We start from the raw sequence: 23874 nt of genomic DNA, 5'->3' as shown, positions 1-23874 counted from the left end.
ATTTTATCTCAGCCAATTCAATTCTCACCTATTATTCATTTTAAAGCATTAACCTCCAAATACCTACATCTTTTCAAATTATCTTCTTAAGTTGTATTTCCGTAACATATTTAAATTCAATTGTATCGCAATCAATCTATTGGCTATATTAATATTGTTGGGTTACATTTTACTACACTTACAGACAGAGTTACTTTCGCATTTATAATATTAGTATGGAGTATGGATTTATAGGTACGTACAAACTATATTTTCCCCTTTGAAATCGACAAAATCCATTGGTTCTATGAACTGCGCATCTAGGATTTTTTATAGCATATTACTCTGTTAGTTGGTGAAATCTCTTTATTTTTTTGTATTGAAATAAATTTGGAATGATGAATTCTTCTGTATAGTGGTTGTATAGTGTATATATACCTCAGACTACAGTTAAATAATGTGTGTTATGTCTATGGCTGTCAATGTGACTTCTGACTTCTTTTATATTACGTCAAATTCTATTTGATTATTCTAAAATGACAAATCATGTCAGACGTCAGTTTGGGCAAAATTTTTAACCTGAATGCAAGAATACAACAAAAATAATGTATCTCAAAGAAACAAGTGCGCAATATCAAATGCTCAGCTAAATTAGTAAATAACGAAGCCCAAACTCATATTATAAACGTACAAAATGTTTTGCAGGTTAAGAACGAGGTTTGTTTTTCAGAATTTATTAAATCTTCTCATTGCATATCATCACAAAATAATATAAATTGTAATTTTAATCACAAACAGCTATGGGTATCCGGGCGGTCTTATACACAGATGTTTAAGTTCAGCAGAAGTATCCACAGCTTTGAGGCCATTTTATTTTCGAGTCCATCCTGATTTATTTGGAAAATATCCTGAACAAAGAGTAAGTGGTTTTCATGAGTATTTTATTCATAAGTTAGAGCTTCACTTAAACTACCGATGACTAATGACCGAAGACGTTTTAGGCAAATTAAAAATCAATTAGAAGAGCTTAAATTAATCCAACTGCTTTTGAATAAGATTTTTTTGTAACTTATTGATTGCCATTCAATTAAGAGTTTTAAAGATTAAATCAGAACAAATCTGGGGTTCTAACTCTTTACAAAAATATTCTCTGTATTTCAATATATCTCTGTATTTTTATTGTTTCAGAAAATTAATGAAATTTCTTTGCAACAACTCAGTGCATTATTAGAGGCTCAACAATCTAGTCGAAATACATGTGTGTCAACACTTCCATTTTATTTAAGAAAAAAAGATATGTCCGAAGGTATAAGCTAATATATGCAGGTAGTATACATAAATTGTTGATAATGTTTGATAATTTTATCCTATGTAAATAGTAAAGTGAACTAAATGTCCATATTGAAATTATCTTTAACTGAAAACTAGAATCATATAAAAATAAGGCATATTTGATTTTAATACAACAAATAGTATAGAAGTAAAAAAATAGTATCATAGTTATAGAACATTCTACTAACAGTGAGACTCCTTCAACCGAACCTCAATTAAAGATACAATATAATCCCCTTACCTAAGCTTTTCTTATTAATTTTATGTTACTGAAACAATCTTAACATTCCTTATCTTTGTGTCAACAGGTCAATTTGAATTAGTAAACATAAAGTTGGATAGCAATAATGTAAGAGAAACTGTAGTCAAAGTTTTAAACGCCTGTGATATTTCTACAAGTTACATAGATAAAATACCAAGGACACAAGACAGGAAACAACAGTTTAGGTAGCTATAATTTTGTTATGTGATTGTTTATTATTAAGTAAAATAAAATTCTGCAAAGAAACATCTTTTCCATTGATATAATCTTATCATCAATGGAAGTGATTGTTTTGTTTTGCCAACAACCAAGGCCACCAATTGATATAAATATTATTATTTATTATGTTAACATAAACTTTAGTCATACAAAATTAATATATTTTATTCATCATTAAACATCATTACCCTTTTCAGTGTAGATTTTAATAAAGCATATGAAAAGTACAAAGATGATTTTGATAAAGCAACACAGATGAAAAGGAAGGTGGAAGAAAAAAGAGCAGTATCAAATATTATGTAAGCATTGCCTATTTTTTATTTTATTCAATATTAGCTTTCCGCCCGCGGCTTCGCCCGCTTTGTCTAAAATATAATAAACTATAATATACTAAAACCTTCCTCTTAAATCATTCTATCTATTAAAAAAACCGCATCAAAATGTTTTAAAGATTAAGCATAAATAGGGACTGAGAAAGCGACTTTGTTTTATACTATGTCGTGATAATAATAGAGTTGTGTAATATATATGTTGTGTTCTTTCAGTGAATGGGTTTTAGATAACAGCAAGATAGCCAGAGAAAAATATGATTCAACACAAGCAACGAGAAACCAAGTGGAATCCCTAATTACAGAACTTCGCAAGTCATATGGTATAAAAGAAGTTGGTAAAGCAATTGACATAAACATTTTTCTCAATGTCTTAACTCAATGATGAATTTACATACTACTTTTAGGATACACAGATTTTAATTTAAATATAAAGAGTGTGTGATTTTGTCGTCTAATGTAAAAAATAATGCTATCTTACCTATTTGTTTTATGAATATTTTTATTATACCTATATCAATCATCAGTTTTTATTTATTAATGTTTTTTTACATAATATTAAATATTTCCAGTTTTTATTGAAATCAATGTTTTAGGTTAAATATGACAGTGGTTGGAATATAAGTCACATAAGGGGAGCGTTACAAAGTCTTACATCTATGGCATCTCAACACCCACAACATATGATTAATTTAAAAGGTAAATATTATTTTGTTTCTTCTCATTATAATCTCAACTAGTCGACTCAGCAAGAATTTCATGTTATATTTTTAGATTTTAATGTATGTTTTTTTTATTATTTTCAGATAGAACCATTGCTCTAGGACAATTTACAGGAGTGAGCTTAGATGGAGATGTTTTTCTGAATATAATAGATGTGAGACATGAGTGGCTGTCGGTGAGTCAATTGCCTATCACTTGATAAAATAGTAGTATTAAAGCGCGTCACACACGGTGAAGATACTATTATATTTTATCTTAAGATACTGTAATCTTATATATAAAAATGAATCGCAAAATGTGTTGGTAAGCGCATAACTCGAGAACGGGTGGACCGATTTTGAAAATTCTTTTTTTATTATATTCCTTGAAGTACGAGGATGGTTCTTATGTAGAGAAAAGGTAAATATGTACCACGGGCGAAGCCGGGGCGGACCGCTAATATTTTATATTATTTTTTTTATAATATTTTATTTATTTTGACCCACAAAATTTCGGGTCATTTGTAACAGGATGGCGGTTCTACAGGGGTCTTAGTACGCAATGACAAAGAGAAAAATGATGGTCAGAACGCTGATACCGGATACCTTAAGATACTGTACTTAAGATAAAATATTATAATAATACTATACTTTTCAATAGCAAAATATGTAGTGAATAAAATAATTTTTAAAGTATCTTAATATATTATATCTTAATTTAAAGTATCTTATTTGTAGAATATAAATCTTAAATCTTTAGATTTAAGATTTATATTCTACAATATTATTAATATATTTGTAGAATATAAATCTTAAATCTTTAGATTTAAGATTTATATTCTACAATATGCATTTTCTTTTCAACTTAGCTTATTAAAAAAGTCAGTCAAGAAGACAGTGCCCTTACTGAAATACCCAATTATGAGAAAGCACTTTCGAGTATCCTTAGGAATATACATATCTGTAGAAGGTGAGTCATCTTTTGGATTATTTTATAAGGGTGTTAACACTAACAACTCATATAAAACCTGTGTATTGTATCGCTCGTTAGATAGCTCAGAAATATTTTCAAGGTTTTTATTTTTATTAATGCACTTATGTAATTTCACTGAAAAAAATAAAATTTTCTTACAGAAAATTTATGCCTAAAGTATCAGCAGCTCAATATTGTAGTCACCTCCGTCAGTTGATAACATCAATAGGCGATTTTTATGGATGCGGGAGGAAAATTCCAGATTCTGTGCCTGAATCGCTTAGCAAATACGAAATTGTTGTCGAACCGTAAGTAACTGTTTCTTCAAACTTATTAACGCCGTTAGTACACCTACGCATTCGCGTGCGGCAGCGAATATCTGCGAAACTACTGCGTAGCGAAATATCTGCAGAATCTTAGTACACAGCAATGTTTTCGCAACTTTTTCGCAATGCGTCTGTGTAATGACCATTTCGCAGTTCCTTGCGAAACAATGACGCAACTATTTCATCTATCTATGTGCTAGAGTGAGACAAATCATATGCGAAATCCTGCCACACTACTGACAGATTTTTCGTTGTTTCGCTGCCGCACGCGAATGCGTCGGTGTACAGGCGTTAATGTAACAAGATAGTCCATTTTGTAAGTACACTATATTATGTTTACATGTTATAGAAATTCAAAACTATTGGGCGCCAAGAAACTGCCACCTTTTTTTTTGTTATATGCCCGTCTATTCATGTTTGATCGCAAAACGTATCTTCTTTTAAAGGAAAAGATTAAATGAATTCTTCATGAAACTAAAATAAATAAATATTTTTTTCAGTGAAGCAGGTCCTTTGATGGTTTCGCCAACTGGTCAGTTCATCACACCATCGTCTTGTCCAGCGGATGAACTAATTGCTTTTATTACGAATCATTTAGACGAAGCCACGCTACTTTTAACTGAATATAGCATGTAAGTGCAATTTTGTTTAGATTGCATAATATTCTGCACCTACCTTAATTTTTTATGTTTGAATAATAAAAAAATATAACAATTTCAGAAATAAACATATTGAAAAAGCTCTACACAAAGAGGTAAAGGAAAGGTTTCAACTATTGGACCTAACTAAAGATGACAGCATTACACCTGGATTGATGATACTATGCTGTCAAAGATTGTTGACTCGAATTGTGAAAATGGATGAGGTAAGCCATTAGAGATGAATAATGAATATGTATTTGAAAACCTTTACTCGCGCCTCTATATCATTTATTACTTAAATAAAATGTATATTCCATATTCATACTTAAAATTGATGACATTATTTTTTTTAACCGACTTCAAAAAAAAAGGAGGAGGTTATCAATTCGGCCGGTATGTTTTTTTTTTTATGTATGTACCTACACCGATTACTCCGAGGTTTCTGAACCGATTTACGTGATTCTTTTTTTGTTCGATGCGGGATGGTGTCGAATTGGTCCCATAAAAATTTTATTCGGATAGGCCCAGTAGTTTTTATTTTATGAGCATTTTTGTCTGTATTTGTAAATGTTGCAAGTGCAAGTTTGAAGTCGGTTGTTTTTAACGCAGTTATCACTTGTTGTTACAGAATTTACGAGGAAATATATTACACGTAACTCATTACTATTCCGTGCTGTCTGACGGCGTATTATGTATTCCATGGAATTTTAAATAGATTATATACTTATATATAGATAGCTTTAATTTGTATAGTGTATAAAATAATGTGAAGCTTTTCTTGATTAAAATTTTATTAACAATACAAAGTGTACATAAATTGAACAATGTTAATAAAATGTAATCTGAATAGCAAAATCGAATTATATAGCGAATAAACGTATACGTTAAAAGTTGAAACCTTGTTTTATTTGGGCAACTCTACTGTTTACAGAACTACTGAACATTTGGCTAGCGAGTACTACAATTAAGACTTTATTCCCAAGCGTCCAATTCTAACATTTTTGTAAAGTTTAAGGAACGTCTATAAATACGTAACGCCCCCTTATCTAGTTAAGAAATGGGTAACGCAGAAAATTTTAGACACAAATAGATAGACAATAAAACGGTTATAACCTACCATCAGATCATTAGAAACAAGCAATAAAGTTAAAGGTCTTTATAACTTCTTTCATTCTGGTACTTCATACTTATGTGGTTTAGGTAAATGTAACATTTAAGAATTACATAAAACTTAGTCAAAATTCATAGCAGCAATACTGAGTTTTATAGCCATATCGCATTATGCAGCATCAAAATTGCTTTCATTATAGAACCTTTTGCAATCTTATCTTATCAATCATTTTATATGCATTGCAATTTAATGATAACTATCTTAAAGAGTGAAAGAACAAAGATTTAACATGATACTGTATAGATTTTATGGATCTCATCAATTCAATTATTATACTTAAATATTAGACAAAAATCCACTAAATTGTCTACTGTTGTGATGATTCAAAATTTCTACCGATTTATATAATATAAATTCTAATATCACCGAACTGCAGTCTTCCAAATTAAATTGTTTAGTGCATGTGACAATGGTTTATCTTCTTCTAAACTTTAAAGCACTCTAGCTCGTGTCATATTTATAAAATAAAACCGTCTTAAATGCCTCGTCAATATTTAAAACTATTACATAATACAATAACACTAAAATGGTGTAACACTATACAAACATTAAAAAGAGCGAATGTAATAATTATCAGATACATTACAATAATAAATAATGAGTATTTAAAAAAATACATACTTAACAAAACTATAATATCAGTGTTTTTTGTTCTGCTGTACAATCACGAGTTTGTTTTTCTCCTTTGTAACTTTGGCCACTGGCAAATGAGTAGCTGGCATCAGTTGGCGTAAGTTTTGACTGGGAATTATAGGGGCCTGAAAACATAAATCATTCAATAAGCATTTTTTATTACTAAAAGAAATACTACTAAAATAGATATCTATAAGATTCAAGATAAATTTTTAAGGCTTTTGACTCGCCCACAAATATTTAGGCAGCATGGTGGACTACGGCTTTAATTTGTACTATCATTTAAATGAAACCTAAAGTAAAAAACGAAACTTACCGGTGGGTATCTAGCGAGCTGTCGCATTCGATCAACTAATCGCATCGCGTCGTCTGACGTTTCTGAATCTGTTGTTATCCCCAATGATAGGGCTCGATCGAAATTCCCTCCATCTAGACATCTGTAAACAAAAAAATTATCTTTATAACTATGACCCTTGCTTTATATACTTACACTTTATTACCGTAAATAATCCGATTCTAGTAAACCTATATTCAGTATTCTCAAGAATAGACCATTTACACCAGGCGCCATTGTCAGTAAAGTTTTTGCAAGCAATATTATTTTTTTACAGTTCTACGAAAGAAAATATTTTGTTGAAATGAAACTTCTTTAGGCGCGTTGCGGGTAAAATTTCAGGGCCGCGTCATGGCAGTAGTGTCACATCATGACGATCTTTGAATTTGCCAAAGAAGTTTCACTTCTGACACGTGTACCTGGCACACCCGCTGTTTTTTTATTCTGAAATCACATACATCTATTTTATATGTATGTTCATAAATTTTATGGTAATAATTTATATTGGTTACCATATAATAACAATACGGCGATCTTCACACTGCCCCGCATCATGCTGCATATTGCGTGTCGAAGCACCTACTCGCGTTCCTGCGGGAGTGCAGATCTGCATCATCGTGCCGGTTTTTGCGCACTCACGCGCGTAGGTGCGTTTGTAGATTCACGCACGGCGGTTCTCATTTATTCGCCGTTCTCTGTGGTGGTCGTGCAATACTGAGCATCACGACGCGCGGCACTGCGGGTTCGGTGTGCCATACCTTGCGTCTCGCCCCGCACCTACGCGCGTGTGTGCATGTTTCTCCGCGTGTATGCGCGTGATCCGCATGAACGCGCGTGGTTGCATTTTCAGTATGTTGGACTGTGCGTGTTTTCTATACAAACGGAGATACTTACAAGTAACGTTAAACACGCAGTCACGCAACATGTAGCGTGGTGCGGGGCAGTGTGAAGATCGCCTACAAGTTGTATTTAAATACCTATTAGGCGGCGGTCGCGATCTCTGCGCATGTCGCCAAGCGGCGGCGGCGCGCGCACGCCACGTGGCCGCCTCCTCAGCCGCCGCCGCCGCGCCCGCCTCTAGCGCCGCACACGCACTGCGCAAGTCTACCACCTGTTACCAATTATACAACCAATTAACATACACGATTTTTGACGTGACAACGTCTTATAATTCGATAGAGCCGGCGAAAAAACATGACTCATGCGACGTTACCTCGCTCTGAGGCGTTCCATGTAAGGCTTGAAGTGCAAGCGCGGAACGAGTGACAAAGAAGCACAATCGGACGTTGTCACGTTCAACTATCGCCAGTAAACCGAATTTACAAACAACCAATTTTTTTTAAACTAGATTCATTGCCATAAAATGGACGACTTCGCATAATAACGCTCAAAAATTGTCTAGCAAAACTGTAATAATATTTCTCTAAAAACTCTAATATAAACTCTGCCTAAGCGACTTTTTAGTCGTAAGCAGAGTTTTCAAATGAGTGACATCACTTAGATCATTACTGCCACGAAATAAGGAGGTAATTTGAATTAATGTTGTAATCTAAAACGCCGCTGGGGTATTTTTTGGTCACTTTTTTATCAGCGATTGTGAGTTTAGTTGTTTGTATTATAAACCAATGACCAGGCTAAAACTTAGTTAATGTTCTACAAACTACATGCAATAAGCATTTTTATATTGATTGAATCTGTATAATATATAAAAAATAAATATTTAAAACAAATTACCTTTTGGAAATACCTATAAAGCAGTGTTTTCATTTCTTCATGTGACAATTTATCTAGCCTTGCCATCAACATCTGTTCCCCTCTACTCCTGGAATCCTTGTTATCTGGTGAATCTGATAAAGATGCAGAAGGGGATCTTCCGCAAATTAAATTGTTCTTATATTCTATAGCTGTATCAATAGCTTCTATAGCTTCTTCACATTCTAGCAATTTTCGTTCCTATAAAAAAAAATATTTTAAATAAATGTTTACGAAAAATTTTCATTAACACAAAAAATATTCAGGAAATAAGAAAAATAATAATTTCAGAGGATTTTTATGAATTATACTGACCTCAGAATCTGAAAGTGATTTATATAATTTTCTCTTATGTCCTAAACTACACCGCTGCTCATGTAAGCACTCTCTAGCTTTACGCAAATTCTTAATTTCTTTTCTCAACATCAGTTCTTTTTCTCTTGAAAGTTCCAAATTTGCTAGATCATTCGCCTTTTCTTTTAATATGGTATCTAGTTGAGTGATTCTATTTGTAAAGTGTTTAATTGTATGCACTTTTTTATCCTTTAAATCAAGAGATGTTTCTGATAGTTCATCTAATTTTAATTTATCCTTAAGTAACTCAACATCTAATGTATTCTTTCTTTTCTCATCTTTCTTTATTTGCCTTTTGATTTGGTCAATTTGTTTTTTATAAGTCTTTAAATTAGTTTCATGTCTTTTTATTTCTTTCATAGAGTCCATTTCAATAATATTCGATTCTACTCTCTCTGTGTATGACTTATTACGAGTATTATTTGAAATGCTCCTAGTCAGGTCATCAATGAGCCTTTTTTTAGATATACAAAGATTAATTAACTCTTTTAATTGAGATTGACTAGTACTAATCTCTTTTGACAATTTCCTAGCTAGAACTTGTTTTTGTGCATACTTTTCTTTTGTCATCTTATATTTCTTGCATATTTCTGTTGTTTTTGGATTGTCTATCATTTTCAACAATTCTCTTTCTATCAGTTTTGGTTCAGGGTCTATTTCCTTTTTATGAGATTCTATTAGAATTTTCTGAGATTCAGGTGAGATTGCTTTAGCTGCTACCTTCCTTAAAAGTTCTAACTGAGCACCAGATATACTTTCACCAGGTTGAATAGTTCTTCTTCTTCCAGAATTTGATTGTGAAGTCATCACAGGCAATGATTGAGATCCACTTGTTTCAGATATTGTAATATCATCTGAATCTATATGATTTAAATACTCTTCACATCTCTCAGCATACAACTGATCATTTTTTTCCCTAAAATATTCCATCATCTTTTCGACCTTATCTTGAAAGACAGTTTCTGAATCACTATCCTCTGAATCAGACTCAACATCTGATTCACTTGGTTCACTGGGTTCTGTGTCTTCAGCTATTCTAGGTAATCCTTGCTTTGTATTGACATCTTTATTATCTACAGTTATTTCACTATTAAGACATTCATCACACTCAGCTTTTAAAAACAACCATTCGCTAACTTGATTCATATCTGTCTCAGATAATGACTTAGATTGTAATATCTTGTTGAATAAGCCTTCTGCATTTGAAACTAGCTTTATCCACTGTGCAGTAGCAAATTGCAAGTTAAATGCATTATCTGATGGTATAGCACTCTTTTCAGAATATACAGGAGTGTTATTATCAGCAAACAAATTTACAGTGACAAAATTCTTAATGCCACGGCAACACAAACATACATTGAGTGTTTTTAGAGTATCCTGATATTCCTCTGGTTCTGTACTTATGCATCCAATGACCCATGTAAAAGCTCTTCCACCAAAAGAATCTCTCAACATAGCTGTTAGAATGCATCTATCATAATTGATTTGTTTAGGTGGATTACCAGCAACTAATTCTTTAATTATACTCTCTAACGCAAACAGGCCAGGGTCTGGATAAGCAGCAAGTTCACAAAAACTAGCTGTTGACATCCTATGGTTGAGAACTCCATTAGTTCCAACCCACTTTTGCTCCACACTGACTGTGAAGACAGTGTGATAATTACCAATACACCTTTGCCGCCAGCCTAATTGCAAATATTGAAAGGCTTCTTCAATATTACAACACCTAATTAGTCCACCTCCAAGTACATCAAATATATTGTTGTTGATAACTTGCATCCATGTTATATGTAATATAAATTCCCTCTCAGGCATTTGACTGAGTTTGTGAAATATTTCTGTTAAAAATCTTGGAACAATACCTTGGTCGCATTCACTGTGTATGCATTCAAAACCTAAAAATATTAAAGTTGATTAACATTTGACTACTCTGTTTACATTGTTTTCTCAATTGATAACTTATACACACTTACCTGGACCAAATAATGTGTAAGTTTTTCCTGTCTTTGACTGACCAAACACCACAACTGAAGTATCACATCCATCTAGGAAACAGTTGATTTGTGGAATCATAAATGAATTAAAGAGATGAGCTTGCGTACAGTCTACGGGTAAGGCTCTATTTACATGAAATGTTTGGCCACTCTCTGTTATAACGATTTGCGTTACAGGATTGCTGAATATACATTGTAGTGAATCCGCAATGCTTGGAGGCTTCAAGCGAATAGCTATTTGCACAGGTATATCCATATTTATCGTGGATAAGTATTTGAAAATTTTCACTGTGTCGCAAATCGGTATCGGATGGCACCAGAAATATTATCAATAATTGAACTTTTGATCATATTATAAAACTATATTGCTTCCTATTACATTATTTCAGACACCAATTATTTTTATAAATAAATATTTATTTATTTTTTGGAGCTCCTGTCAAAATGTTTGACTTTGTCAACACATTTCTTTTTTAACTTTATATTTTATAGTCTATGCCATGTCTATGCCCTAGTTGATTCGTGGTCAAGAAGCTTATATCTATACACTGGAGATTCGGTATGAACATTTGACGTGTAACAAGAAAATTGTTGTTTTCTATCACTTTCACACCTAACTTGGTATTGCCACTGTTAATACGAAGTTTTCCCAAGGCTACTATGTATGCTGTAATATTCTGTGCAAAAGGTTAGTTTTTGTACATGAGTTTGTTGATAAATTGCCAACAACGTCATTCAGAAGCATTGTTGGATGAGACAATTATTATTTATGCTAAATAAAATAAGTATCTGAACCAATTATTAAAAAGCGATATTCCCTGATTATGGGTAGTTACCATAATAAAATTGTAGCAACTCTCACTTTGACAATATGACATAAGTGTCAAAAAAATTGCGTCGCTTCGAATATTTAAGTTAATATTGTTGCGTATTTAATAAATATTTTCCGAATATTAATAATGTATTGCATTGTGACAAATTGCAGAAGTTTTTGGACACCAAATTCTGGCCTATAATTTCACAGGCAAGTTACGTTATTTACAATATTCCTCAATACTCATGCATTTACCTGTTTAGAATCATTTTAATGGCAAAAATCGTCAAATTTATCATCATTTTACTAAGCAATCATGTTAAATAAGTTCTTTTCCTAATACTTTCATCATTTTTCAACAAGTATTCAACAAACAAATTTGACAAGTAAGGTAACCATGATGATGGGTTTTTACGGATAGCGACGATAATATATTGCTAAACAATATTATGATGAACATTTAGAACACCATTTTAAATTTTTTTATACTAGTAATGAAACAACACACGACATCGGTATTGCACTCACATATTGTGGTTTGTTCTTTTTTACATTGAAATTTATACTTTTTAACCTAATATTTTTTAAAGTGAAACTTTTATTACATCGTCTCAAACTTTTTGGTCTGTGTAGCGCATGTCGCGTGTATCGCGGCTGCCGAGTAGGTATACCTACTCGGCAGCCGACTGTCACGCGACATGCGCTACACAAAGCAGTGTTCGGAACCGTTCGAACAGTTTCACTTTTACCGTAGTTTCATAAAACCACACAACATTTTTTTGTTTTACGTATTTCAGCTTTCCAAAAATGAAATAAAAAGAAATAAATGGCTGTCCATAGTGCCTATCAAGGGTAAAATTTATCAACATGCCAGAATATGCAGTTTGCATTTTAAGCCTGAGGATTACGGTCCAGAAAAAAAAAACCTTTTGAAAAGTGCTATACCTTTTTATTTACCACATTCTTGTTACTGCGTCTCAACTGATAAAGTAATTTTAATTATATTATAATTAACCACCATGAAACCATTAGTAACCGTAAGTACAGCTCCTGAAAGACATACGAATTTCTGAGAACTGTAATATCGTTACCACACATCAACACTAGCGATGCAACTCTCCCTTTGGAATATTGAAAAGTTTTAGACTGAAGCTTGAGTAACCAAAACGATGTTTTAATGTATGTAACACTCATTTTAATTAAAAAATCGTAGTATGAGAATATCAAAAGTTATCAAGCGTTATTTAAAACTATCATTCTCTACCAATTAAAATGGTATGTACCTATGAAGATGATAATTATTCATGTAAGTGGACCAGTAATATTATAATATAAATACTGTTAAAAATATATGTCGTTATTATTTATAGACCATGATTTTTAGTTTTTTTTATTTCGAAAAATCCTGAATATACAAACCAGTGTGGTCACCCACAGAAAGAGACAAAAAACAACACTGACGTCATTCAAGGTTATATTTTCTTGTGACAAGTTAATGGTCATAGTGCAATCTCCAGTGTATTAGATATAAGCTTCTTGATTCGTGGTCGATCCAAATATAGTGTATCTTAGCCCTTATGTGTAAATTTAGGAAAAACTTGCTAATTTAGCATTTTACTCAGTGTAGAGCGGATATATTTCATCGTCATCAGACAAATGGCTAACTAGTTCTATTATTATTGTTCTTTATCGGTAAAAGAGTGATGACAATGTGATGACAAAGAATTGCCATTCACAAAATTAAAATATATTTGTGTCCTGTACCTTCTAAAATTTTGTCAATTATATTTGGTGGTCAGTTAATTTAGGTTCTTAGTAATCGCATATATCAAGTTTACATTTTCTGTACGTTATTGCATTTAACAATCATTATTTAAACCTTCAAGCCGAGCCTTCAAGAGCTACATGTTACGTAAAATATGCGTAGAATGTAGTGTATTGACAGTGACTGTTGACATTTGACAGACTACGTCAAGTAGGTTGGCAACATTGTGGTCTCTAGCCTTTTTCCGGCTCTCTGTGGCACTGAAAGTAAGCAACGAAAATATTTCATGAAAGTAATCGTATTTAATCGCCTTAAATTAAAAAAAAATAATAGTTTCCAGTTGTGTTTTAATTAATAAATATATTTCACGTTATTTTTAATTTATATTTTTAAAAGACACAGTGCACTTGTTCGAAAAAATAACATTGAAAAAGTTCTTAGGTTATATTGTGTTTCTACAACCACAGTGTTTATTTTTTAGGCCTCAAGATGAAGCAAATTGTTGCAAATCAAAAAGTTAAAATCCCTGAGGGGCTGACAGTCCATGTGAAATCACGGCTTGTAACAGTAAAAGGCCCGCGAGGTGTATTAAAGCGAAACTTCAAACACTTAGCAGTGGACATTCGTATGGTGAATCCACGGTTGTTGAAGGTGGAGAAATGGTTTGGATCTAAGAAAGAACTAGCTGCAGTACGTACTGTATGCTCTCATGTTGAAAACATGATCAAAGGTAAGACTTTGTGTTATTGTAGTGTAAACATTGACAAACCTTTTTGATAGTTTTTAAGATTCCAAACTTAGTGTTACTAATAGTTAATTATGATCACACAATTAGTCTATTTTTTATTATTATTTACTATAAAATTAATTTGTTGTTTTATAATGATGACAAGAATAAGACCTAGCCATAAATTAAGCAAACATTCAACAACTATAATTTGTTAAGCATACATTTATCAATTATTCTTATTGGTTTTTCTTCTTGTGTTTTAATTCTATAATAAAATTATCAAAATTTATTGCCTCCCAACATTCACCATTAAGCACATGTTGCACTATTTAAATTTCATATCTAATGAATGAATTAAAATAAATTTTATGGTTAAATTTTTATACAAGCTTTCATTTACACATAAACAATTAATAGTGATTACAAATTTTGATAGAAAAGCCTAGTGTCCGGCCTAAAAGCTTATTTTCCTTCATAAAGCTTTAAGCTTCATGTCTTATTCACTATTCAAACATCTTACTCAGAAGGTTATAAACTTTGTACTCTACCAAACTGATATTTTAATTTTTAATAGATTCCTATTTGTCATGAATGCTTGGAATTTGAAAACTCCCTTGAAAAAATTGTAATAATGCACATTGTCATAATTATTAAATATATTAATGTTTTTCCAACAAAATGCCCACCATCATATATTGTACCATGTCTTATGGAAACAAGTTATAGTAAACATAATTATTGAAATAATATGTAATGTGTAAATATTGTTATGAATTATTTGAGTTACAATAGTAAATAAATCTGCATTTTATCAGTATTAGGTTCTGGTTAACAATCAATCAAACTTTAGTGCAATATTACTGTTAGTTTAATTTTTTATTATTATAACCAGATACAGTAGAATCCATTTATAATGACATCGAAGGGAATCGACAAACATGTCATACAAAGCATTTTGTAGAAAATAAACAATCTCCTGTTTTTGTAAGTATCTAATACAGAGAAACAAAATAGAGATGCCTACAAATTGAGACTCAAAACAAACAAAAAAAAAGTGATGTCAGATATCTCAATTTTCCCAAAAAGAAATTAGTGTTGAAAGTTTTAGGGTGCTCTCACACACATCAGTCACCGTCACGGCACGTCACCGGACAGGATTAAAAAAAAATATGTATCAATAGTTCTAGTATGACTCTGTTCCCACACGACAGTCGCCGGCACGAAATCTATCAGTGACGTCACCGGTCAGGCACGTCACATAATCTTTCCATACATGTATCATACTTTTATCCCCACTCACCCGGTGCCGTCACGTCTCAGTTCAGTCAGCGTCGTGCTACCGTCAATAATTGCTACATGTTCTCTAGCGTGACACACGTCTAATCACTGACTAACCTGATGTATGTGTTCAATGATTCAGTCAAACCGGCGACGTGACTGACGGACAACATGACGGTGACTGGTGTTTGTGGATACGTACACAAACCGTCACCGATCAGTCATCGGTGACTTGATGGTGACTGATGTGTGTGAGTGCACCTTTAGAATTCATTTCAGTCAGTATAACCAGACAATTCATTAAAAATTGGTCACAATAAACAATATGTCACTATAAACGAAGTCATTTTATCCGACTTTTATCAAGAGTTTTGAAAACCAAACTTGCTGTGTAATATGTCATAATAAGCGGTTGGTCAATTTAACCGGAGTCATAATAAAAGGATACTACTGTATTCCGTTTTGTCTTAAAAAATCAAAACTGTTTGACTTTAAATGAGCCTGAACTACATAAATTGTGAGATGCATTTGCAATGCATATAGTAACAATAAATAGGTACATAAACTATTCTAAAATTTGTGGTCGGTTCAGTTAATATTATTGTGTCCATTGTAATATAAAAACTTGAATTTGTTGTTTGATAAATTATTAACATTCTACTTTATTTTGCTCACATGGTGAATGCCTTGTTAAAGAATCAATGATAATACTTGAATAATGAATAAGAAACCATGCATAATACTGGATGTCTGAAATTGTAGTGATAATTATGTGATCGGCTAAAAACCTCTTATTAATTTTGATTTACTAGAGAAACATAATTATTATCAAAGAAATATTATAATAAAATTTAAACAAGTACTAATATTGCATTACTTAATTCCAGGTGTGACCAAGGGATTCCAATACAAAATGCGAGCGGTATACGCTCACTTCCCCATCAACTGTGTCACAACTGAAGGCAATTCAGTGATTGAAATCCGTAACTTCCTCGGTGAGAAATTCATCAGAAGGGTAAAGATGGCTCCCGGTGTTACAGTAGTCAACTCGCCCAAACAGAAAGATGAACTTATCATTGAAGGCAACTCTCTGGAGGATGTGTCGAGTTCTGCAGCCCTTATCCAACAATCCACAACAGTGAAAAACAAGGATATCAGAAAGTTCTTGGATGGACTCTATGTGTCTGAGAAGACAACTGTTGTACTGGATGAGATATAAGTGTATTAAAATAATAGGCTGAAATTTTGTGTTTTATTTATATTTTATTCTATTGGCTGTTTTTCTTTTTTTTTTTACAATTCCAAATATTGTCTTTAATTAAATAATAAAAACCACACTGAACTTTAGTAATAACTAGCAAACCGGGCGAACTCCGTTTCGCCACCAGAGACACATTTTCTTTGCTATAAACCTCACGGAGCCCGAGGCCTTTCCAACGAATGCAAAACCGTGGAAATCGGTTCGTCAGGAAGGAAAACCCGACTTATTTTTATATACTAGAAGATTAGGTACTTCCATCTGTCAATAGATATTCTACACTCTTCCACACTTGGACACAGAGTAATAAGTGGTGACTTGGATTTTGAAATGTCTACGTATTTATTTATCTATATGTATTCGATACCAATAATAAAATGGGAATATCTGTAATACAATCAACATTGCATTTTTGTCTCTGTCTGTTCTGGGTAATCACTGGACAGCTGAACCGATATTGACAAGACTCACTAAGAGATAGCTGATATTATAACATATAAGGAGTAAAGGCTATTTTTATACTGATATTCCCACAGAAACATAAGAATCAAAAGGAAAACTCATTCGCGGAAGAAACCGGAACGCAGCTAAACGGCGAAATTCGTACAAGTGCGTGCTTATAGTTGTAATTAATAATTATATCTATACACTAGCGGTCCGCCTTAGCTTCACTTGTGGTACCTACAGCTACATAGGTAATCACTGCCACTTGGGATAACAAATCCATTATCCAACTGAAAGATTTTTTTTTTAATGAATAGGTCCGAAGATTAACGTGTTCAAACAATCTCTTTAATCTTCAGCATTATAAAAAGGACATGAAATAAAAACTCAGAAAAATATATATTTTTTATTATCCATATGTAATTAACACAAGCCAAAAAAATATTTTTGCAATCTATGTCCTCCACAATGTCCACAGTGTATGTCTCATATTAGGCTGAGTTGCCACCAGAGATGTGTGAGAGTGCGTAGCGAGGGATGAAAGCGATCAAAGCCAAAGCGATACTATTTGTTCGTTAGAGCTAGCGCGCAAGAGCAACTTTTGTCTCCACAACTATTTTGTCTCTCCCATCAACTCTAGTCTTAAATAGGCTAAATCTGATATTGATGTAGATGGCTGTATATTATTGTGATATTATAAATTTGCAGCTTAATCAATATGTAAATAGCCATCAATAAAATTTATCTATACATTTTTTTTACTTTTACAGCCGTACAAATAAACGAGTTATAACATTTTATGCAAAGAATAAACTAAGAATAACCCTAGTATAAGTCTGACATAACCGAGTTATAACATATATTTTAGTACATTGTGCTGTGTTTTACAAGTTTTAGAAGCAATTTTCAATCTAAATTTGAGATAATAGCAATGAGAGTAATACGAGAAGTAGAAAAAGTTGAGCAAATTAATAATTTCATTACGTACCTATTGAAATGGAAAATTTTGTATGAAATGTCAAAATATACGAAATTATGAAAAACCCCTTTTGATATTTATAATGATTTATTTATTTACAACATGCGCCAAACCATACATACATAAAACTTATTTCTAAACTTATCACAATAATATACACTTTCGTTGAAAATATAAATCTTCTAAGCCTGGAGTTGTATGTTTTGAGTACCAGTTATTTGGCAACTCTCTATCTCAAGGTGGTTTTATCTTCGTATAGCGGATCGCGTTATCTATCATTTGCTTGCATATTTAATGATATATTTAAATTATTTCCAATAAATATTTAAAAAATAAATAAACAGAACATCTTATGATGAAACTTCACAACAAATTCGACGAAGTCAAACGAGCGTCAGCAAAATGACAGCACCAGCCACCAAGGCTTAACCGTAGACAATTTCAATGTTTTTCATAATTTTGTGAATGAATTGCGACGTTGCCGCTTCGCGCCTATTGCATAGCGTGAGCATAGATACATCGACGTTATTCCAAATTTATTTGTAAGAAATTATGACATCCTTATTCTTTATTTATTCTTATCATATCTATGCATTGCATAAGGTTTGAATAAGCAAGTTTTTATTTGTACGGCTGGTGTTTAGCATTATATTTCATGAATTGTATAATATTGAAATTGAATGCAGCGCCATCTATTAGAAGGAGGCTGAAGTCATTATAAATTTCGATTCTTCTAGTATCCACTAGATGTCGCTGATATAAAATAAATGATACAGGATATTAATGTAGATGGCGCCACTAGTTTTAATTATTTAAATAACTAAAGCTTTTTCGCTGAAGCAACATTATAATTAACATAAAAAATGAAAAGTGCATTTTTTATTTAATATGGCACTGATTTTTGCCATCCATATTGTAATGTTAACATTTTATTCCGTAAATTCAGTAATTATGAAATAGAAAACAACGCCATCTATTAGAATCTGACAGTAATTCTTGTGCAATTAGTTATTACTAGTCATCGCTAGATGTCACAGTAATAAAATATAATTAATGTGATATTGATGTAGATGGCGCTAGAAGTTTTTATATTATTGTGATATTATAAGCTTGCAGTTATTAACAATTAATTAATTGTTATCAATATTTAAATAACAATCAAAAATTAACTATATACATATTTTTCTTAGTACTTTAAAGTGTTAGCAATATATTTCATGAACCGTACATATAATATTGAAATTAAATACAGCGCCATCTATTAGAGAGAAGATGTAGTCATTATTAATTTCGATTCTACTATTCACCACTAGATGTCTCTGATACAAAGTATATTTAAACTGCAATTCTTAATATACTTGGGCATTTTCACAAAAATGTACCCCCTCCTTGAAAAATATATTTTTTTTGATAGTATTATATTTTAAACTTTTTTTGGTCTCTTTAAAACGGAAATTCAATATACTTCAAGAAAACATATAATATGATGGGTTTAAAATGAGAAAACTGTAAAAATAATAGGACACAATGGAAAGTCTCGCAATTTTATATCAGTTGTGTGACTATATTCAGTAGCTGGAAAAACAGTGCAAAATATAAGAATTTTTAGATATTGTTTATTTATTAACTTAAAATCGTTATTTTGTATATTTTAAACACTCACTATTCCCAACTTTTGGATCTAAGCTAATTAAAAAAAACAATAGCACACAATAGTATATTCAGTATTGTGACTCTGGTACTTCAACTGTCATTATTATCTTTACATTTAAAATGTTAGATACTTTTTTAGAGAAAAGGCAACAAATATTACACTTATGTATTATTCTCCATTAAAGAGACTGATTTGAAGGGCATTAAATGTAAAATCTACTGAAATATTTAAAAAATTCAGCTCCGTAATATAGGGACAGTCACACAACCGAATACCTAAAAAGGGAAAGGGTGCGTTTACATGGCGAAAAAAAAGTACGCAGGCACACATAATAAATATAATTATAAACTTAACTTAACTTCAAACTAAATTATCACAATCAGTTCGGGCTTAAGCCATCACATTATTATTATTTATCTAAAGGGTAAATTACTATCAAGATTCAAGAATAAGAAGTCTCTTTTATGTTTTATATTGGCACTAATCAAATTAATCAGTCGATAATCAGTCTTCGTGATTCGTTTATTATTAACCTTAAATAATCTCAATCACCATATTTGATAAAAAAAATCTTGTTTCAGTGGACGCTGCAAACACGAAGGTTAATCTGTAAATAAAAAAAAACCAATGAAAAATATCGTGAAAAAAATTAATTTTTGTTCCATTATTATCTTTCGTTGTTATACAAGGCACATTGTCTAGATTCTTAGTTCTGCTGGCTTATTTTGTTTCTTTTTCTGCATAATGCTTCTTTTTTTTTTCCTCAAAAAAAAATTTTACTTCCTCATGCAAAATGATCAATCAGCTGTTGCGATTTGTATGGGGAAATAATTTTTATTTTTGAAATCTACTTTTTGCCGTAGTTTCCTACTCAGTCAAAAATGTCTTAGAAAAATATTTTTATAGCTCAAGAAAATCGCCATGTAAACATTGCTTTATGTGTTCAGGCATGTTGTGACTTTTCGTTCAGCGTATATGTGACCGCTCAAATAGTCACACAGCGGAAGTCACATTTGATAATCCTCTAGTAATAAAAACGGTTTAAAATATAACCACAACACTTATATTCATCAAAACTTTTGATCAACTTACATATAAAAACATTTAAAACAAAATTAACTAAATACTACAAGATAAATAGATAGAAATAAGCCAAAATATGGTCACATACCTGAATGAAGAATTTGGTCCCTGCGGCTTGCAAACACGCGTGCACTCCTTCTAAGCAGTTTTTTGACCCTGACGGCTTCTAACCTGATAAGTTGCATAGCAGTAGCTATGGTGTTGACAGTAATGCAAAACTATTTGAACCACAGTAATTTTCTTTTTAGAAAATCGGTGACACAACTGAATGTTCCGGGAAGGACAATTTTTTTTATTTTCTTTTTTATTTTTTTATCTTTTATTTTGTTATATAAGGTTATTATATTTTAACTATTATCACAGTAACTGATTATCCTGGACCAAATAAAACCTTAAAAGATGGTACCTTTCTTACAAAAAAGTTAAGAAATAATGTAATAAACGCGTAAGAGTAAGCAGGGGACAGCGTAAAATTACCCATTTTTCGATTGTTATTTATAATTAACTTAACTTTATTTTAGATTTTGTCATAGTTTTTGTTAAAAAAACAAAATATTGTATACGTATAATCACTTTGATAACATATATAAATAATTCTGGCAACTACTTCATTATATAGAATTTAATGAATTCGAGGGACAGTTGAAAATCAGGGGGGTATACATTTTTGTGAAAATGCCCACTTACTAGCGGTACGCCCCGGCTTCGCCTGTGGTACCTACATGTTTAAACTATCCTATCTCTCAAGTTGTATCGAACTTCACATGTTGTGCGAATTTTATTATAATCGGTTAAGTGGTTTAGGAGTCCATTGAGGACAAGAGCGTTTTAAAAAAAAGTGTACCATGACTGAATTTATGGATAAATTCTAAATGTTGCATTTTTAATGAAATTTTGATTTAGAAATTTTAAATATACATCATAGTAAGTGAAATTATATTTAATTGCTTGCAGATTAATTTGTTTTACGAGAAATCATCAAAATAAATTGATGATTATGTATTTTATAATTAATATTTAAATAAATAATTTAACAATTTCAATGATGGACCCATGGACGTATAAAAAAAGACGGACGGTATATCGCCTAAATATTGAGTGAAGCCTAGTAATGGCGGCGAAACATCCATGCGTGTGTGCCATGTTGCCATGGCAACAGCTGTGTTGATGACAATGGCGGCTGTATTTTTTTCTATAAATTTTGCCGTAATAATTTTGTCATTTAAACATAAAAGAAATAACTTGCTTCCCTGTGGAATGTAATCCCTTGTGTTTTGTTATTTAAAATTGTACTGTTGCGACACCATTTAACCACGCAAGACGGCATTTTAAATATTTTTTGTGAAACAGTGACGCAGTTAATCAGTCGGTAGTTCACGACGTAATGGCGGCCGACTAGCTTACTATGGTGAGAGTGTGTGCGTGTTTATTGTCTTTACGCGATCGCTAGCTTACTATGGTGGCTTCACGTTGTTTGTTCGTAATACGGCGTCCGTCTTTTTTTATACGTCCATGGATGGACCTATACGGACCTAACGATAAAGAATACGATTTTGATAAAATTCGCCAATTTTGCCATGGATGAGGTGCTAAAGTGTACTTTTTTATACCCAAAAATAAAAAAAATATTTATAAAAAAAACTAAAGGGGACCCAGTGCCGGATTAAGCCAGCGCGGGGCCTGTAGCAAATTCTGTCAAGAGGCCCTTCGTTTGCTATAGTTTCTCAAGTTAAAGGGTATTAAATAAAACAAAACTATTACAAATAAACTTTTCTGCATTTAATATGGGCAAATTTAGAGATAACACTTTCAGTATCGACTTCTTTAAGCAAATTATACTCTATATTCATCAAAGTAAGGTGATTAAGACGTTCTTGGCCCATCGTGTTCCTTAACTCGTTTTTAATACGTTTTAACGTTGAAAAAGAACGTTCGCCACTGCAGTTAGTGATCATGAGAGACAAGTAAATGCGCAAGGCAATTTCAAAGTTTGGGAAACACGATTCTAAGGAATTATTTAATAAAATTTTATAAACTGCTGAACCGATTTTGATTTATGAGGTGACATTGCAATCATCTGAATTATTATGGTAGTGGTGTTAGTGATGTTCTACATAAATTAGCTGTCAGGGTTTAATTTTAATTTTAATATAAATATGTACATATTTGTATATGATAATTTTTTATAATATTTTAAAAATTCTTTTGTTACTTATACGATAAATTTTTAATTAAATAAATTACCTACATAAAAAAATGTTTCAAAATTACAATGATTACCTATATAAATCCAACAGCACTACCTCGAAGATCTTTTAACCATTTTACCGTTCCATAAAAATGGCAAATTCATTTTCAAAATACTGGCAGCATACGTCATACGTTGAAGTTTTGTATTCCTTCGTATATGTAAAATTATTATTTGTATACAAAATTAAATAAGCCAAATAATCTACAGAGAACCTGTAAAACGATGTTTTATCTTTTTGTTTGTTTTCGGGAACAAATTTTACAGCGTTTTAATATCACAAGACAGCATTTTTTTACTAAAATAGCAAACCCCTTTTGACGTATTGCATGACACTATAATCGCTATAGCACTGGCGGAGGTTCGTATTCGTTTTTGATTTCGTATTTTCTTTGACAAGGGCGATGGATGATTGTCATGCTCCATCTGCCTTTTATTTTGTAATCTAAGGTTTGATAGTCGATAGAATCCTATTTTATTTGATCGGGTTGTTACGACTAGCTCGTTCGATGACAATATCAGGGGATTCCCCTGTTAGTTTTGCCGTGCTACCAACTTGCGTGTAGCGCAGTGCAAGCAGTACAACACAACTTTTGTTGTAGCCAGCGCTCAATTGTAGAA

At 32.0% G+C, this 23874-nt stretch overlaps 3 protein-coding genes and 2 long non-coding RNA genes across 7 annotated transcripts; 3 read left to right on the top strand and 2 right to left on the bottom strand.

Annotated features, from left to right (window-relative positions):
- The first annotated feature begins 511 nt into the window (after positions 1-511).
- LOC149909030 (T-cell activation inhibitor, mitochondrial) lies at positions 512-5659 on the top strand. 2 transcript variants are annotated; one of them, XM_090120616.1, is made up of 13 exons: positions 512-696; positions 778-898; positions 1168-1285; positions 1620-1758; positions 1990-2091; positions 2338-2455; positions 2718-2820; positions 2928-3019; positions 3692-3792; positions 3957-4103; positions 4622-4753; positions 4842-4986; positions 5391-5659. In XM_090120616.1, the coding sequence occupies exons 1-13, from the start codon at positions 674-676 to the stop codon at positions 5475-5477; spliced, it is 1428 nt and encodes a 475-aa protein (XP_089976742.1). In that variant the 5' UTR covers positions 512-673; the 3' UTR covers positions 5478-5659. The 2 variants fall into 2 exon arrangements, with proteins under 2 accessions (XP_089976742.1, XP_089976743.1); XM_090120617.1 differs by lacking the exon at positions 512-696 and having other exon boundaries at positions 1168-1305.
- cos (kinesin-like protein costa) lies at positions 5588-11395 on the bottom strand. Its single transcript, XM_090120615.1, has 6 exons — positions 10980-11395; positions 8968-10901; positions 8635-8853; positions 7878-8011; positions 6883-7003; positions 5588-6691 (listed from the first exon to the last, which is right to left on the bottom strand). Exons 1-6 carry the CDS (start codon positions 11254-11256, stop codon positions 6572-6574), a joined length of 2805 nt encoding a protein of 934 aa, XP_089976741.1. The 5' UTR covers positions 11257-11395; the 3' UTR covers positions 5588-6571.
- A 210-nt stretch (positions 11396-11605) lies between these two features.
- On the top strand, positions 11606-13000 carry LOC149909028 (uncharacterized). Its single transcript, XR_016456706.1, has 3 exons — positions 11606-11688; positions 11986-12024; positions 12612-13000. It is a non-coding gene; the product is annotated as an uncharacterized LOC149909028 (long non-coding RNA).
- Positions 13001-13751: 751 nt separating this feature from the next.
- RpL9 (ribosomal protein L9) lies at positions 13752-16830 on the top strand. Of its 2 annotated transcripts, none has more exons than XM_090120613.1 (3): positions 13752-13845; positions 14061-14309; positions 16475-16830. In XM_090120613.1, exons 2-3 carry the CDS (start codon positions 14069-14071, stop codon positions 16804-16806), a joined length of 573 nt encoding a protein of 190 aa, XP_089976739.1. In that variant the 5' UTR covers positions 13752-13845; positions 14061-14068; the 3' UTR covers positions 16807-16830. The 2 variants fall into 2 exon arrangements, with proteins under 2 accessions (XP_089976739.1, XP_089976740.1); XM_090120614.1 differs by having other exon boundaries at positions 13800-13871.
- A 3415-nt stretch (positions 16831-20245) lies between these two features.
- Positions 20246-21226, bottom strand: LOC149909026 (uncharacterized). Its single transcript, XR_016456705.1, has 2 exons — positions 21094-21226; positions 20246-20529 (listed from the first exon to the last, which is right to left on the bottom strand). It is a non-coding gene; the product is annotated as an uncharacterized LOC149909026 (long non-coding RNA).
- Between the last annotated feature and the right edge of the window lie 2648 nt (positions 21227-23874).

The sequence above is a fragment of the Colias eurytheme genome, chromosome 4 (assembly GCF_061535395.1).
Source record: "Colias eurytheme isolate Ceu_HAF_F1 chromosome 4, ilColEury1 Martin Lab GWU primary, whole genome shotgun sequence".
In the NCBI taxonomy this organism is placed as follows: domain Eukaryota; kingdom Metazoa; phylum Arthropoda; class Insecta; order Lepidoptera; family Pieridae; genus Colias; species Colias eurytheme.
The sequence above is the reverse complement of the archived record's forward strand: the minus strand, read 5'-3'. Positions and strand labels throughout refer to the sequence as shown.